Genomic DNA, 16,684 nt, shown 5'->3' with positions numbered 1-16,684 from the left:
CCCTTTCTATGCCCCTGATTCTATTATATTCACCAGATTATTCTGTTCCTCAGGTTTTTAATTCACTTGATTTTTAGATTCACTTGTTGATAGATATGTATTTGTTGTTCATAATTTTTATCTTTACTTTTTTCTTCTTCTTCCTCTTCTTAAAGAGTACCTTTCAGCATATCATATAATACTGGTTTGGCAGTGATGAACTCCTTTAGCTTTTTCTTATCTGTGAAGCTCTCTATCTGCCCTTCAATTCTGAATGATAGCTTTGCTGGGTAGAGTAATCTTGGTTGTAGGTTCTTGCTATTCATCACTTTGAAAATTTCTTGCCACTCCCGTCTGGCCTGCATAGTTTCTGTTGAGAAATCAGCTGACAATCGTATGGGTGCTCCCTTGTAGGTAATTAACTGTTTTTCTCTTGCTGCTTTTAATATTCTCTCTTTGTCTTTTGCTCTTGGCATTTTAATTATGATGTGTCTTGGTGTGGTCCTCTTTGGATTCCTTTTGTTTGGGGTTCTGTGCACTTCCTGGACTTGTAAGTCTATTTCTTTCACCAGGTGGGGGAAGTTTTCAGTCATTATTTCTTCAATTAGGTTTTCAGTATCTTGCTCTCTCTCTTCTTCTGGCACCCCCATAATTCTGATGTTGGTATGCTTGAAGTTGTCCCAGAGTCTTCTTACACTATCTTCAACTTTTTGGATTTTTTTTGCTTTTTGCTTTTTCGGTTGAGTGTTTTTTGCTTCTTTGTATTTCAATTCTTTGACTTGATTCTTGTGTTCCTCTAGTCTATTGTTGGGTCTCTGTATAATATTTTTTATTTCAGTCAGTGTATGCTTAATTTCTAGTTGGTCCTTTTTCATATCTTCGAGGGTCTCGTTATATTTATTGGCCTTTTCTAGGATATTCTTGAAAAGGCTTATAACCGTGGTTTTGAATTCTATATCCAGTCGTTTGTTTTCCTCCATTTCTTTCGTTTGTGATCTGTTTCTTTGACGCCGCATTTTCACTGCTTCCCTGAGTTGGTAGGGTAGATTTGTGTGCTAGGTTTCCTATATGGCCCAGTGGGTCAGCCTCCCCAGTTAACCTGAGGTGGACACTCTTGGTGCACCCCTTTGTGGACTGAGTGTACAGCCTTGTTGTAGTTAAGTCTTGATTGTTGTTAGTATCACTGGGAGGAATTGACCTCCAGGCCAGTTGGCTGTAAGGATCAGCTGTGTCTGCGCTGGGAGAAGTTCGGTGCTGGAGACAGCCTTATAGGATTAGACTTGCCAAATTGCAATAGCCTCTGTGCTCAGCTTGGATGGGGTGGAGTCTCAGGGCGGAGCAGACAGTCTTGGCTTCCAGTCAGCCTTGCCCTTGCGCGCGCACACGCATCTTCAGACCTCTGCCTTCCCCGGCTCCCGAGTCTCCACCCGAGAGTCCAGATTCCCCCCACAAGAGCGTGGGTCCCCAGGGGCTCGCCTGGAACTGGGGTTCAGTGCAGTCAGAACTGGGGCTCAGTGCAGTCAGGAGCTTCTGACTCCCTTCCACTAGGGAAAGCCTGTGGCAACCTGTGCAGCCTTTGTGCACACTGGCATGCGCGCGCCTCCCGACCTTTGCCTTCCCCGGCTCCCGAGTCTCCGCCCGAGAGTCCAGATTCCCCCCGTAAGAGCGTGGGTCCCCATGGGCTCGCCTGGAACTGGGGTTCAGTGCAGTCAGAACTGGGGTTCAGTGCAGTCAGGAGCTTCTGACTTCCTTCTGCTAGGGAAAGCCTGTGGCAACCTCCGCAGCCTTTGTGCACACTGGCACGCCGGGGCTTCCCTGGGTCTCCCCTGGGTCTCCGAGTCTCCGGGTGCCTTTCTCTCTACCTGACAGACCAGACTCCCCCTGTATGAGCCTGGGTCCACGGGGTTTCACCCGGGACTGGGGTTCAGTGCAGTCAGAACTGGGGTTCAGTGCGGTCGGGGGCTTCCTTCCCCCTTCTGCCAGAGAAAGTCAGCCAGGCTCTCAGCCATCCTTCCTCTTGCGCGCACAAAGACCCTTTGCCGTACCTCCAATTCTCTGTGAGCTTTTCTCTTTCCTTCTAGTTGTAGAATTTTCACTCAGCCAGCTTTCCTGTGGTTCTGGATGGTGTCCGTTCTGTCTTTTAGTTGTAGTTTTTAAATTGTTGTGCGAGGCAGCAGTTTAGGTGCTTACCTATGCCGCCATCTTGGTTTCTCCTGGGCTCACATATTAACTCAAACATGCTTCCCCATGCAGCTGCATTAAGAGTTACGGAAACAGTCTCAGAGTTCACTATCCTGCATGTATCGACAAATTAGGCGAGCCCTCTAACCATACCCCCACCGATCTCTATGCTTCATGATTTTGCCCTCTGCCAGCCTGTATCACCTTCTTGCTGGCAAGAGGATGGAAAGATATAATTGTTATCTTAAATTGGAAGAATCTTCCTCCCAAAGAACTCCTGTTTCCGCTTGCTTACAATCAGTTCTAATCTCCCAGCTTCTCCTGTGGCTCTGAGAGCGAGCAGGACAACTTACTTCCCAGTCATTCTGTCCCTGTGTCAGCACTAAACACCTGGCTTTACTGAAGCCTAAAGCTAACCGCCTGTGGCACACACACAGTGTGTGTGTGTGTGTGTGTGTGTGTGTGTGTGTGTGTGTGTGTCTAGAGGATAAGGTTGTTTCTTTTCTGTTGGGTTGTTCTTTCTAATAGGTTCATATAAAGGTTATAAAGTCTATCTATCCATATTGTCTTTCTCTTTGAAAGTACAAACAGTCATAAAACAGAACACTACCATTCAGTTTTGTAATCTTAAATTTCAAACAACGCACTGATGAATTATTTATGTTACAGAATGTGTTTTCAATAATGTGCAGCATAAAATGGGATGAGTGCTTATCCACACGTGCCCTGAACTTTCTAAAGTGCATGCTAACAAGCAGGGTCACCCAGCGTCACTGTGGCCTGGTAATGTACAAGGCCAGCGCTCCTCCTCTTGCTCCCGGTTTCTGCATTACGTTCGCCAGCGGTCAGCTCGCTGGTTGCCTGTGGAGCTTCGCAGTAACCCTCTTTGACTCCAGGCTGCCTCACAGTGCTTTCCTCTCAGCATAACCAACACTGGGCTCTATAAATTTTACTTGTCATTCTGGCTTCCAGCCATACTAAATTAGGCTCTAATTCATAATTAGTAGGAAGTCACAATTCCATAGAAAAGAGAACATTTTATATTAAATGGCCATTATCTAACATCATGATTTCACAAAATGATTAAGATGCTAGAAAATAAGTAAGCTACCTTAAGGTTTCCAATACTTAAAGTGCAGGCATAGGGTGGAGGGGTGATAATTTTGTTTTAATCTATGTATATAGCTCCTGCTACGATGACAAAAAGAAAAAGTCTTTCTTTTTAATTTTATTTTTATAGTTGTACAAATTATCAGATTGGCCCAAATTTGCTTCCTATATCAAAATCTTTGAGATCAGGTACATTGCTTGCATATCTTGTAACAATCTTGAACACAAACTTCCAAACAACAACAGTAAAAAGCCAAGAGTAGATAGCTCATGAACCTTGAATGGTGGGTCTTGTTGAAGAACATTGGGTAACTTTTGGAAGTCAGTTTCTGTTCATGATAATATCTTTGTGTGAAGACTTAACTCGGGACTGAGAGCCAGGAGAAAAAATGATGCAGGCCTGCAGTCCCTCATCCAAAACTCTCGGAACCAAATGTTTTTCAGAATTCACAGGGTATGTGTGGTGTGGTGTTTTTTTTTTATTTATTTCATAGATGCATTCTTTTTTAAAATATATTTGTATTGATTTCAGAAAGGAAGGGAGAGGGAGACAGAGATGGAAACATCAATGATGAGAGAGAATCATTGATTGGCTGCCTCTTGCGTGCCCCCCACTGCGGACTGAGCCTGAAACCCAGGCATGTGCCCTGACTGGGAATCAAACTGTGACCTGGTTCATAGGTTGACGCTCAACCACTGAGCCACAGCAGCCGGGCAGGTCCACTTTTTAAAGCCCCAACACAATAGATGATACTGACTTCGTAAATCTGGAGGTTGGGACCACAAAATTGGTATAGAGATAGGAGTCAAAATTTCGAGCCAACAGTTTCAGTTTAACTGTCTCTATAGATCTAATAGCATTAGGAAGGCAGGAGAGAACTCACAGCAGCTCTAACTTCTGCAATCCCCACCCCAGAACGACACCTGAGCTTCATACCTGCTCATAGACTGTGGGCACTGGTTGGCATGGACGTCAGGAAAAAAATTACCGATCACACGGGGTCACTGATAGACACCTGAATTCAATGTCTCTGAAAGGAAGGTAGATACTAGATCTTTGTGAATCTGGCTAGTTTATGGCAGGATAAAAGCAAACCTAATTTGAGCTACTTTATCTGAGATTTCTTAAAACCTTCACTGTGTCTTCCCGTTTTATTTGCTGATTGAAGCAAGTTATGTTGACATTATCTGTGTGAATGTGGTAGAAAGGAAGTTCAAGAAAGGCATTCTGTAAAGGAAATGTTTTCAAGCAAATTGTCCTTAAATCAACACTAATTGCCAAATACTGACTTTTTTCCCCTTAAGATAATGGAACAGGAATGCTAAATACAAAATTTAGCTAGGCTAAGATAATAAAAGCTATGGGGATTCTGTTAAATGAGAGCAATGGCACAGCCATAAAATAGAACCCTGCTGCAGCTTCCCGGAATTAGGTAGATCCATATGCACGATTGTGGAACAATCTCCAAAACATTCCGGTAAGTGGAGAAGCAGATCATAGATCAGTACAGAAGCACAGCTCAGTTTAAATTTGTAAATACATGTGTGTCTATTTGTGTAATTACATGCATGCATTTAATTATACAAAAAAGATCTGGAAGCACATATACTAAACTTTACAGTGCTCTCTGGGAAGTCTAACGGGGTTTGCATTTGGTTGGAGGATAGGGTGTTGAGAGGACTTTCATTTTTCTTTGTATAATTCTATGTATTTCAGTTTTTATAATGAAGACATATTCTTATATTATTTGAACAATTTAAAATTTTTAAGAAAATAATGACAAAATAGTTTCATTAATTATTTATTGAGTACTTGACATTCAGGATACAGTGCTTTCTGCTCTTATATTGCTTCCAGTGTAACAAGGGAGGAAGATATTAAACAAATCTATATAAATAAATAATTATAAATTGTGAGAAGTGCTATAAAGTAAAGCAAATTATTATGAGAAGAAAAATAACTGGGGCAATCTAATTTACCATACTGGGGTTAAGAAAGTCCTCTCTGAAAAAGTGATATTTCAATTGATATCTAGTAGGATGAACAATAGTTATCCAAGCCCCAAAAGCAAGGGGAGTAAAAGGAAAAATGAATGAGTGGGACTATATCAAACAAAAAAGCTTCTACTCAGCAAAAGAAACCATCAACAAAACAAAGAGGCAGCCATTCTAATGGGAGAAGATATTTGCAAACAATACATCCAATAAGGGGCTAATACCCAAAATATATAAAGAACTCATACAACTCAACAACAGCAACAACAACAAAACAAACAAATTAAAAAATGGGCAGAGGACCTGAATAGACACTTTTCCAGGGAAGACATGCAGATGGCCAATAGATATACTAGTATTCGTAAAGATAGATATACTAGTATTCGTAAAGATATGTGTACCCCTATATTCATTATAGCATCCTATATAATAGAGAGGTAATATGCAAATTGACCATCACTCCAACACACAAGATGGCCATCCCCATTTGGACACAAGGTGGCCACCACAAGATGGCCGGCAGGGGAGGGCAGTTGTGGGCAATCAGGCTGCAGGGGAGGGCAGTTGGGAGGGACAAGGCCTGCAGGGGAGGGCAGTTAGGGATGACCAGGCTGGCAAGGGACGGCAGTTAGGGGTGACTGGGCCAGCTGGGTAGGGCAGTTGGGGGTGACCAGGCCTGCATGGGAGGGCAGTTAGGGATGACCGGGCCAGCAGGGGAGGGCAGTTGGGGGGAACCAGGCCTGCAGAGGAGGGCTGTTGGGGGGAACCAGGCCTACAGGGGAGGGCAGGTGGGGGCAATCGGGCTGGCAGGGGAGGGCAATTCTGGGTGACCAGGCTGGCAAGGGAGGAAAGTTAGGGGTGACTGGGTCAGCAGGGGAGGGCAGTTGGGAGCAATCAGGCCTGCAGGGGAGAACAGTTAGGGGTGACCAGGCCAGCAGGGGAGGGCAGTTAGGGGTGACCAGGCCGGCTTGGGAGGGCAGTTAGAGGCAATCGGGCCAGCAGGGGAGCAGTTAGGCATCAATCAGGCTGGCAGGGGAGTGGTTAGGGCACTCAGGTAGGGGCAATCAGGCAGGTAGGCAGGTGAGCGGTTGGGGGCCAGCAGTCCTGGATTGTGAGAGGAATGTCTGACTGCCCATTTAGGCCCAATCCCGGTGGTACATCCCTCGAGGGGTCCCAGATTGGAGAGAGTGCAGGCTGGGCTGAGGGACACACCCCCCCATGCACAACTTTCATGCACCGGGCCTCTAGTTATTTATAATAGCCAATACATTATAAACAGCCCAAGTGCCCTTCAACAGATGATTGGCTAAAGAAGGTGTGGTACATATATACAATGGAATACCACTCGGCCATAAAAAAAAGACAAAATATTGTCATTTGCAGCATGGATGGATCTTGAGATTATTATGCTAAGTGAAATAAGTCGGAAGGAAAAGGACAAGAACCATATGGTTTCACTCATGTGGGATATAAAACAAAAAGCAACACATGAACAAAACAAATAAACTCTTAGATACAGACAATAAGAATGATGGTTACCAAAGGGGAAAGGGATGGGGAAAGAATGAAGAGGGTAAAAGGGGCCAAATATTTGGTGATGGAAAGTGACTAGACTTCCGGTGGTGAGCACAAAATGTATATAGATGTTATATTATAAAGTTGTACACCTGAAATTTATATAATGTTAACCAATGGTATCCCAATAAATGTAATAACAATTTTTTAAAGTTAAAAAAAAAAAGAATGTTAGAAGTGAGCAGAAGAGAAAAGCTTATGGATGGACAGAGGAGGCCTTCTGGTGTGACCTTCCCTGAAGCGCTCCTGGGAGGCCCTCTTGCACCAGATGTCCCATTCTGGCTCTGGGCAGCCATCTCTATGGGCTCTTTGGGTTCTATGTTCCACTGGTCTTATAATTCTCTGTCTGGTTGTGTGTGTTGCAGGTATGAGACATCTCTGTTGGATTTAGTTCAATCTCTGAGCCCAAAGTCTGCTTCTAAACCTCAGCCCCATCCCTGCAGAGAAGCCGGGGCCTGGAATCACAGCACTTGCCGACTCAGTTCTCTGAAATCAACCCGGAAGAAGATGGGGGCAGGCAGGACCCCCGATGACCTACAGGAGAATCAAATTCTGGAAGACATCTTTTTCATTTGACACCAAAGCAGTTGATACAAAATATCCATAAGAACTTTGTAGGTTTCTCAATATACTGATCTAGGATTTTAAATTTTTAATTGCAAGTAATTGTATCTCTCCTTTCACAGGGCCCTATCTCACTAATATTCTGTTATGTATTGAATATAGAAATCATCCTAACAACCCTGGGGTGTTTTGATCAGACCCATCAGTAGGTGGGATGGAGGGCAATATCTTTTCTATGCCAAGCAGAGATGAGAAAATTCAACATGGGACACTTTCTGCATGGTGGAGGCCATTGCATATGCAGCCTTGCTTCAAGCTTGTTTCCTTCTCAATATTTTGCTGGAAAAGGTTGGCTCACTTTTGTACACAAGGAAAACCTATCTACTGAAATATTCCTCCAATTTAAAAGTAGCCCCTTGTAATACAAGCAATTTCAGGCAGACAGTCCCTTTTACCTCTTCACCCTGTTCTCTCCGCACCTACATCTAAGTGTAGTCATTTAAATCTGAAGCTGGAGTTGGTGCACCTGTTATCACAAGCAACACTGAAGGCCAAATGTGAGTCAGGCTCATTGGTCATCAGCCTGGCAGCTGTGCATCCCATAACCAAAAGGGCTCAGTGGGCTAGAGCTGTGGTCAGCAAACTGCGGCTCCCGAGCCACATGTGGCTCTTTGGCCCCTTGAGTGTGGCTCTTCCACAAAATACCATGGCCTGGGCAAGTCTATTTTGAAGAAGTGGCGTTAGAAGAAGTTTAAAAAATTTGGCTCTCAAAAGAAATTTCAATTGTTGTACTGTTGATATTTGGCTCTGTTGACTAATGAGTTTGCCGACCACTGGGCTAGAGGGAGGGACCCACAGGACCCACCCAACCCCTGGAAACCGGCATGAACTCACACAAGAGTGCACCAGTGGAGGTAGAAGCCTGAAACTTTTCCTACCATGCACCAATTTCCCTGGATGGGTAAGAGTAATCTCTTGGTATTTTGTTGATCCAAGTGTCCCATGGTTGTGTCTGGAGAAGATACCACTGGAGGGACAGTAGCCTCAGTTCCTGCAGGCTGGTAGGCTTTCTCTGGCCCTCCCTCTCTTTCCATGAGGATCCAAGACCCTGGCTGCCCAGGGCTAATGTCCCATGCCTCCAAGTAGCCACCACTACTCACCTGGTTATGCTCCACCACCCCAAAGAGAGCCTCCCCATTTCCCACTGGACCTCACCTTGACCCAGGGAAAGCCTCCTGCCCAGCAGAGCTCTGAGCTCTGTCCTTCAGCTTACAGTAGCTCTAGCGGCCTCTCAGGCTACTGGCTGGGTGATGACTGCACAGAGCCAGTGAGTTTAACCCTTTCCAGGCACTGGAACAACTGGAAGATATGTCACCTGGTGTGTATTACTGCATGACTGTGTTGCTTTTGTCTCCCTCTCACCAACCCCAGGCTTGAACTAGGAGCAAGACTCCATCATTCGGAATTGGTAGGCCAGGTCAGACCCCCCAGGGCAGCTGCACTTAGTGAGCCTGCCTGGCTTCCCTGAATTCTCCATCAAAATAGATTATTTCAGCCTACAAATCCTTGAGCAGCCTCCCTGCCTGGACAGATCTAAATTTCACTGTCTCTTCAGGCTGAGGCCCCGTCACCTCCCCCCACCTTCCCTCACTCGGTCTCTTGTTCTTCGGAGACCCTTGCCGACTACAATGTCCTTTTCAAGTTCACCCCCATGAGAGTCGCCGAGTCCATTTCATCCCATTTCAGAAAGCGTGTGGAAGTGAGGTTTTCTTTGGTGTGGCAAAATGGGTGGCCATTTTCTCAGTTAGGTTTCCAGACACATATATTCTCGCTCCAGGTGTCATGACCACCTAAGTGCACCCAACTCCCAGGGACCATCCAGACCACACTCCTCTCTTCCGGCCACCAGTGTCCTCCGCCCTCCAAGGTCACAGGATGCCAGAAGGACCAAGAAGAGAACTGGGGCTTCTTTAAGAAGCTTGTTTGCCTTTAGAAGAGTCATAAGCAGGATCTAAACTGAAGGCTTTGGGGGGTCACATGCCACAGAATGGAGTTTGTTTCTTGGCCACCCCTTAATGAGCAACTTGGAAGAGCAAAGATTGATTTTCAGCAGAGCATCAATCAACATTTTCATATGCCACATTCCCCGCCATGTGTATCCATCCTGTGGGCATTTCCTGGGTGTCAGTGGGATGTGAATTTGTACCTAATCTAATGTTTTCATTATGAATTGAACCTAGTTGCAGACTAACCTGCCGAGAGAGGGTCTGGCACATAGGAATCTGCCTTTTCCTTTCTGTGAAGTGACTGGTCGGGATTTGCTTGCCTAGCCTCTAGCCGCTCCCCCAAAACAAGACTGGACACACGTAGATTGAGCATCGGCCTGCAGACTGAAGGGTCCTGGGTTCGATTCTAGTCAAGGGCACATGCCCAGGTTGCGGGCACAATCCCCAGTAAGTCATTGATGTTTCTATCTCCCTCTCCCTTCCTCTCTGAAATCAATAAAAATATTTAAAAATAAAAGGGGGGAAGACTAGACACATATTGGAGGTGCTGTGAATAGTGCTACGACATTACCCCCCTGGTACCCACCATTCTCTGAGAGAAAAGCCAGTCAATGTTTGCAAAATGGGAAAGGGCAAAGTATGTCCATTGAAGCTCCGTAAGTAGAGCCGAGTGCTTGATTTAGAAAGCCCAAGCCAATCAAAGAGATGCTTTTGCCAACAGTCACCCTCCCAGGGGGCACACTTGTGTTTTTCCAAGCCCAGATGTCATGGGGAGGGAGGGACACTCCTTCAGAGCCACTCTTTTCACTCGGCCCCTTCCAGCACCATGGCTCTGGGGAGGGGGCAGGCTAAAGGAGCAGAGCTGTATGAGGCCCACAGATACGGGCACTGGGGGCTGTGCACACTCCTCCCAGTGCACACCTCATCCCCAGCTCAGCATGCATTCTTTCTAATGTGAGCAACTGTTTATATACGTGTGAGATTTTAAGTTAATAAATTACCTAAATGGTCATCGTCCCCATGTAGCTTTGATATTGAATTATCCCTCATTAGATCATTGGACACAGCTTGTAAGTCAGAGCAGAGCCCCAGGTCACCCGAATGTCCTTTCCCTCAGTACTTGCTAAAACAACGGGAGCTGTGGTCCACTGAGAGAAAGGACATGGCTGCCACATCCTAACAGGTGGCCCTGGTCAACTCCAGCTCATGCCTGTCACATGGACACCCAGCCTTTTCTGTCTCCGCTCTTTCAGACAGAAAATGTTCCCGCCTAGTTGGCTGTAGGCGCTGGGAGAATGTGGGCAAGGGCTTGAGTGCGGAAATGCCCAGTTCTGAGGCCACACCTGTGGCAGCCAGAGACCCATCCTGCCCGTTTCCCAAGCAGCCTGCACCTTCACCTGAGCAAGGAGATGGCAGCTGCCCCTCAGGCAGGGGTGGCAAGAGTAGAACCATCATGCCACCAGCTACCAAAATGAAATGTTTGCACCTAATTGTCAGAAGGTCCCCTTGAGTCTAGGAACAAGCTAGAAATGAGTGCGGTGAGGGTGACACCCTAGTCCTCGGGGAGGGAGGGACTGACCCTGCGGCCAGAGAAGCAGTTTTACAAGTTACTGGTCATGGTTTCTCAGAGTTGCAGTTCTAAGTGGTCTGTCAAAGCCCCTGGGGTTCCAATGCTCCACTCGGAAGTGGGACCTTCTAGCCCCTCAAGCTTCAGCTTCACAGCGATGCTCCCTGCCTACCTCTTCCACACACACTGAGAATGAGTGAGCACCCAGAAAATGCACACCCCTACTCCTACCCTAACCCCATCCCCATCCCACTCCAGAGCCACAGAATTCCACAGAGGGGCTGGACCATATGGCCCACACAATCCACCACTTTCCTTACACAGATGTAGAGAGTCCGGGAAATGTGCCTTGTGAGCTCCTGCGTCCTGTCAGTGGCAGGTCTGGCAGCTGAGCCCGTACCTCCCCTCGACAGCACATCACTGCCTTGGCCTGGTGTGTTCCCAGGTGAATGGTTTTTAGAATCTCAACTTGGACTGAACATTCCACCACCATCTCAGAAGTGAGCCCCTACAGGCCACGTGGGCCAAGTTAAGCACACACATAGCAATGGTTCCACCACACAGAATGGCCCGAGGCCCAGGTAGGCCACCTGTTCTGCAGGTATAAACTGTGTCTCTCCCTCATCCTCTCCTTCCCCACCCTTCACCCCTTTGCATTCTGATGTGGGTTGGTCTGGTGCTGGGCTGAGGGGGCTGGAGGAGGGGAAGGTTGCTCCCGGCTCCTTGTCGCTGCCAGTTGAGGTGGGATGAACTTCACAGCCCAGTTTTGGGCTTTCTCTCCCCTCCCCCACCCCCACCCACTGGAGGTGATTTAAGCCTGTTGGATTTATACAACATTGGGAAATGGTAAACTGTGTAAATTTGCTGTGTTTCCAGAGACAGTTATTTATGGAGGGGCATTCTTAACTCAAGTGCAGAAGTGTTAAATCATTATAATAAATTCACGCTATTCAGACTTTCTTACATTGTAATAAATTTTTTCTAAGCATGAATGAGGAGATGTTCCTCTAATATACCATTATGTATTTCTTCTCAAAATGACACAGCTTACTATATCAACTTGGAGAATAACAGGAGATTTACTGCGTTGGAGGAAAAATAGTTGAGTAGCAGTGAATCTGAGAAAGGACTTGGGAGCACTGACCCCAACGAAGCTTTCCTCTCTGTTCGCTTCCTACCCCCGGAAGGAGCAGCAGGTGCACCCACTGTAGGGGGGTCTGGTTGGGGTGCAGCTCTGAAGTCTCCCAGCTGAGCTTCAGAAGAAACTTCGAGCAGGGAAATGGGGCCAGGGACCCAGTGGCCTCTGTGGGTGCCCGCCCAGGAGGAGGTGTCTGAGTGGGGCTCTATCAGAAATGAAAGCTCTCTCTCCCATGATGTGAAGTCCCTTCTAAAGCATCCGTCTAGGTGGGAGCTGCCCTCTCTCATCACCTGTCTCAGCTTGCTCCCTGGATGCTCACTTGGACCAGAGGATTCATAGCTTTCACCAGATTCTCAAAAGAACCTGTAATCCACAGAGGTCAGGAATCTGGTAAAACCTGAAGCATTGGACTGTCCACTATGCACTAGGCAGCCCCCCGACACAGGGCCCGGCTCCTGCAGCTGGAACTGGGGCTGCAGTGGAGCTCTCAGGGCCAGGGCAGCACCCTGGGGTGGGGGGTCATCCAGAATTTCACCAGAAGATGGGACATTTGAGCTGGGCAAAGGCATGGAACGGAGCTCCGGAGAGAGCGCTGAGGGCAGACTTGGAGGAGCCGCAGGGCCCAGTGGAAAGAGACCTGCATAGGTTCCGGGACTTGGCAACCATTTATAGTTTCCCTCGTGCTCCGTCAGAGGCTTAGGGTCAAGTCCTGGCTCTGCCACCATAGCTGTGTGACCCTGTGCAGAGCTCTGCACCCGTGCACCCTCGGTGCCAATGTCTGCAAAACGCAGAGAGCACACATGGGCACCCCTGCCTTGCCAGGCTCAGTCCACATGTGGGGCGATGAAGGGAGTCTCATGCGACTGCTGGGCAAACAGCTGCAAAGCACTTTAAACACATCGGGTGCGTTTATCATTAACCTGAAGGCTGGTGAGGGGCAGTGGGCCCCTCATGGAGGGCTGGGGAGTTCATGACAGCCAGGCAAAGCTCGGCCTGCCACCTCCCAGCCATTGCTGCCAATCGCTCCATGTCACCTCCTCAGGCGGTGCTCCCAGTGCCCTCCTTGGCCTCCAGCAGGACACCCCATGGCACCTCTGCCCAGTTTCAGAGTGTCCTTTACTTCAGTTTCTCCTGCCAGCCTGGCTACCTTCCCAGGAGTTGAGAGCCATGGCCTCATCCCCTGGGCCAGGTCCTGGCAGCCTCTGCCTGCACAGCCCAACTCTCCAGGCCCCACCCTTAGGACTGTCAGGCCCAGACAAGGCCAAGAGCTGTTCTGGAGAGGGGACCCTGAGCTGTGGCCCACCTGCCCCATGAGGGTCCTGTGGGTCACTCACCACCCTTCCTTCTCCCCGTCCCCTCCCCAGTCTCCACTCTCCACCTCTAGTATTTTCTAATCTGTCCCTTCTCTCCTCAGGACTGAAGATGATCTTGTTTGGCTGGGCAGGCTGTTCCTGGGAGGGGAGTGGGGACAGGCACCCCTGGAAGCCAGGGTTAGGGGGCATCTCACTGAGGGGCTGCAGACAGCCTCCTCACACTGCCCATGGCACCCACTTCTCATGTGCATGCTGGGGGGTTCCTCCTTTCAGCTTCCCAGTGCTTTCCAGGGACGGGGGAGGGGGGACACTGGTCTCTGCCTCCCCGCCTCCCCTGGGCCCCGTCCAAGTACCAAGCACTGAGAGCTCCCCAGCTGATGCTACAACTGGCCAATGTTTCACTTTGAGGTCAGACTTACAGTCAAGTTTTGGAAATAACACAAAGGACCCCAAATACTCTTCACCTACTTATTCTCACACATATAAACACATTATTACTTCTTTTCTGAAATGTTTGAGAGTAAATTGCAGACATAATACACTTCTTTCCCCTAATAGTTCAGCATATATTTCCTACATTCTCTTACACAGCCATAGTACAATGATCGGGGAATTAGCCTTAATATGCTGCCATTATCTAATCTGCAGACCTTATTTCAATTTTGCAACGTTTCCTTTTGAACTTTCCTTTTGAAGGAAAGGTTTCCTTGCCTCAAATGTCCCTTTTTAAAAAAAATTTTTAAAATATGTTTTTCTTGATTTCAAAGAGGAAGGGAGAGGGAGATAGAAACATCAGTGATGAGAATCATTGATTGGCTGCCTCCTGCAGGCTCCCCACTGGGGATTGAGCCCGCAACCTGGGCATGTGCCCTTGACCAGAACTGGACCTGGGACCTTTCAGTCGGCAGGCCGAGGCTCTATCCACCAAGCCAAACCGGCCAGGGCTCAAATGTCCCTTTTTAAGAAAAGAAAAATAAATTCTAGCCCGGGATCAAATGTATGACCATAAGTCGCTTTTAGTTGACATGCATCTATAGGCAAGTACAAACCATTTCTTTTGTAGCATGTTCCCCAATTTAGGTTTGTTTCCTTCTAATTAAATTCAGACTCTGCATTTTCAGTAAGAATAGTAATGCTGTAAATCATACCGCAAGGCCCAGAGTCGCCATTTCTTTCATGCCAGGTGATGCTGACTTTGATCACCTGGTTAAGTTGATGCCTGCCTGTTTCCTCCACTGTACAATTACAAACTTTCCTTTGTAATTTACATCATGTGTGTGTGGCGGGGGGAGATACTTTGAGACCATGTAAATATTGTTTCTCGTCTATCCTTTACCCACAGTTACAGCACCCATGATGATTTGGCACATTCCACTAAATGCTGTCTCCGCGGGGCCCCACTGCCCTCCAACCAGCCCAGTGCTAGCAGTCCAATCAGAGAAGGAGCCGGATCACTTCCTGTCCACAGGGCCTCCAGCTGGGGAGGGAGCTACAGCCTCATAGCGCAGGGCAGTGGGAATGCACTCAGTTTGAGCTTCAGCCCCTAAGCAGGTGGACCCTGAGCTAAGGTCAGGGAGAGTTTAAGTGGTCAGAAACCTGGAATACCATGAGAACCTCTGTCCATTATCCCCCTTGGAGGGCCCCAATCAGACCCTGTCCCAAATGCTTGTCATCCAAGGAACCCACAGGATACTGAGGGGACCAGAACTACTGGGCTGTCTTCGGGTCCCTGGTCAGAGCTGGGCTGGGGGACTGGGGGCAGAGGAGCCCTGCTAAGGGTGTGCCAGGCCTGGGGTGCTTTCAAAGGGGCTCGTGAGAAGCATTTGTTTTCCCCCCTCCACACCGCTTTTTATGCATGCAGCAAACATTACCAAGCACCTATGTGCCAGGCATTGAGTTGAGTGCTGGAGGTGCAGATGCTCCCCAATCCCTGGTTAAGTGGGTTTGCCTGGAGCCCAGAGGCCTCTTCAGGCCCCGGCACTGGGGCCAGGCAGCAGGTGGCTTTGCCCAGGGCTGAAGGCGGAATCAAGAGAACTGCTGCGTCCTCTAATCCAGGTGACTTTGAGGGCGTGTCCCTCCTCTGCCTTCTCTCTTCCCCTGGCACTTAGCAGAGAGCTCCAGGCACCTGGGAGCTGGGCCCAACCTTTGAGACCCAGGACACAGCTCACTACGCGAGGAAGGAAGCAGAGGTCTGTGCCTCCCCAGCACAGCCCCACTCCGCTCTGTCCTGTGGTTCCACTGTGTGTCTCTGAGGCTTGAAAAGAGAGTCCAGGAAGAGCTTCGCGTGAAGAGGCATTTTGCATGTGCTGTGAACAGGTAACCTCTTCCCATGTAACGCAGTGAGTAGAGCATGGGAGCTGCCTGAGGGACCTGTGGTTTTCAGCACACCTTCAGCCTGTCTGTAAAGTGGGCCCAGTGTTGTTGGGGAGGTTAACTGAGACGGCGTGCCTGGCAGTCAGTAACTGGATTGTTTTTAAATAAGGCCCCAGGAGCTCCTACGTATATTCCGGCCTACCTAAGACATCCTGTGGTTCTTCAAAAGGTCTGTGGTCCTTCTTCCTCCATGCCCCCTCCCTTGGGATCCTTGTAGCCCCTACGCCCTTTAACCTTTAACGCCCTTTAACACTCGGCCCAGGTGTCTCCTCCTCCCCAGGCTGGGATACCTGCCTCCCTCTCCCAGCTTTCCTGGGCCCCGCCCAGTTCTATCACGTGAGCCTGCAGTGGTCTTTTGCTTTGATGTCAGGGAACTTCTTTTCTTTTATTGAATATATTGGGATGACAGTGACATTGGTTGATAAAATTATGTAGGTTTCAGGTGTACAGTTCTGTGATAGCGGTACTTCATATGGAGAATGAGCACAGCTGACTTTTAATCTGGGCTCTACTACTTTCTTGCAATGTGATTGTGGGCAAGTTACTTACCATCCCAAGTCTCTGATTGTTCTATAATGTAATGCTCCTGTAGGATTACTTCTGGGACTAGAGATAATACCCATAATGCACTGGCTCATGCACTGTCCTCATCACTCCAGCCCCGGCCTTTGTACAGGACCATTGGCCCGTGCACTAGGGAACACCTACAGCACCTATCCCAAGGTAATTTTCATTAAAGAGCAGAACTAAGTGAGGCTTAAGTCTAACCCAAAGAAAAAGCCCCAACGGTGGGATCCAAGTCCCTGAGCAGGACTGGAGGGCAGGGGGCAGGTGTGTTGGGTCAGCCCAGCACCCTCATGTTAGTTCTGGGCAGGGGGAGGCT

The 16,684-nt window shown here is 48.1% G+C and overlaps 1 protein-coding gene across 5 annotated transcripts in view; it reads left to right on the top strand.

Moving 5' to 3' along the window:
• Positions 1-9,917, top strand: part of KIAA1328 — a gene marked incomplete at its 5' end in the record, with an annotated part of 171,547 nt that extends 161,630 nt beyond the window's left edge. For 2 of the 5 annotated variants that reach the window (XM_080686367.1, XM_080686366.1), the window contains one exon: positions 7,206-7,546. In XM_080686367.1, the coding sequence (XP_080542493.1) occupies positions 7,206-7,416 (211 nt within the window). In that variant the 3' untranslated portion in view covers positions 7,417-7,546. Of the gene's footprint in view, positions 1-7,205 lie in introns of all 5 variants that reach the window. The other 3 variants (XM_080686364.1, XM_080686368.1, XM_080686369.1) reach the window with 3 other exon arrangements.
• Between the last annotated feature and the right edge of the window lie 6,767 nt (positions 9,918-16,684).

Source organism: Plecotus auritus, assembly GCF_963455305.1.
Source record: "Plecotus auritus genome assembly, chromosome: 8".
NCBI lineage: Eukaryota > Metazoa > Chordata > Mammalia > Chiroptera > Vespertilionidae > Plecotus > Plecotus auritus.
Note: the sequence above shows the minus strand (reverse complement) of the source record. Positions and strands in the feature narration are given on the sequence as shown.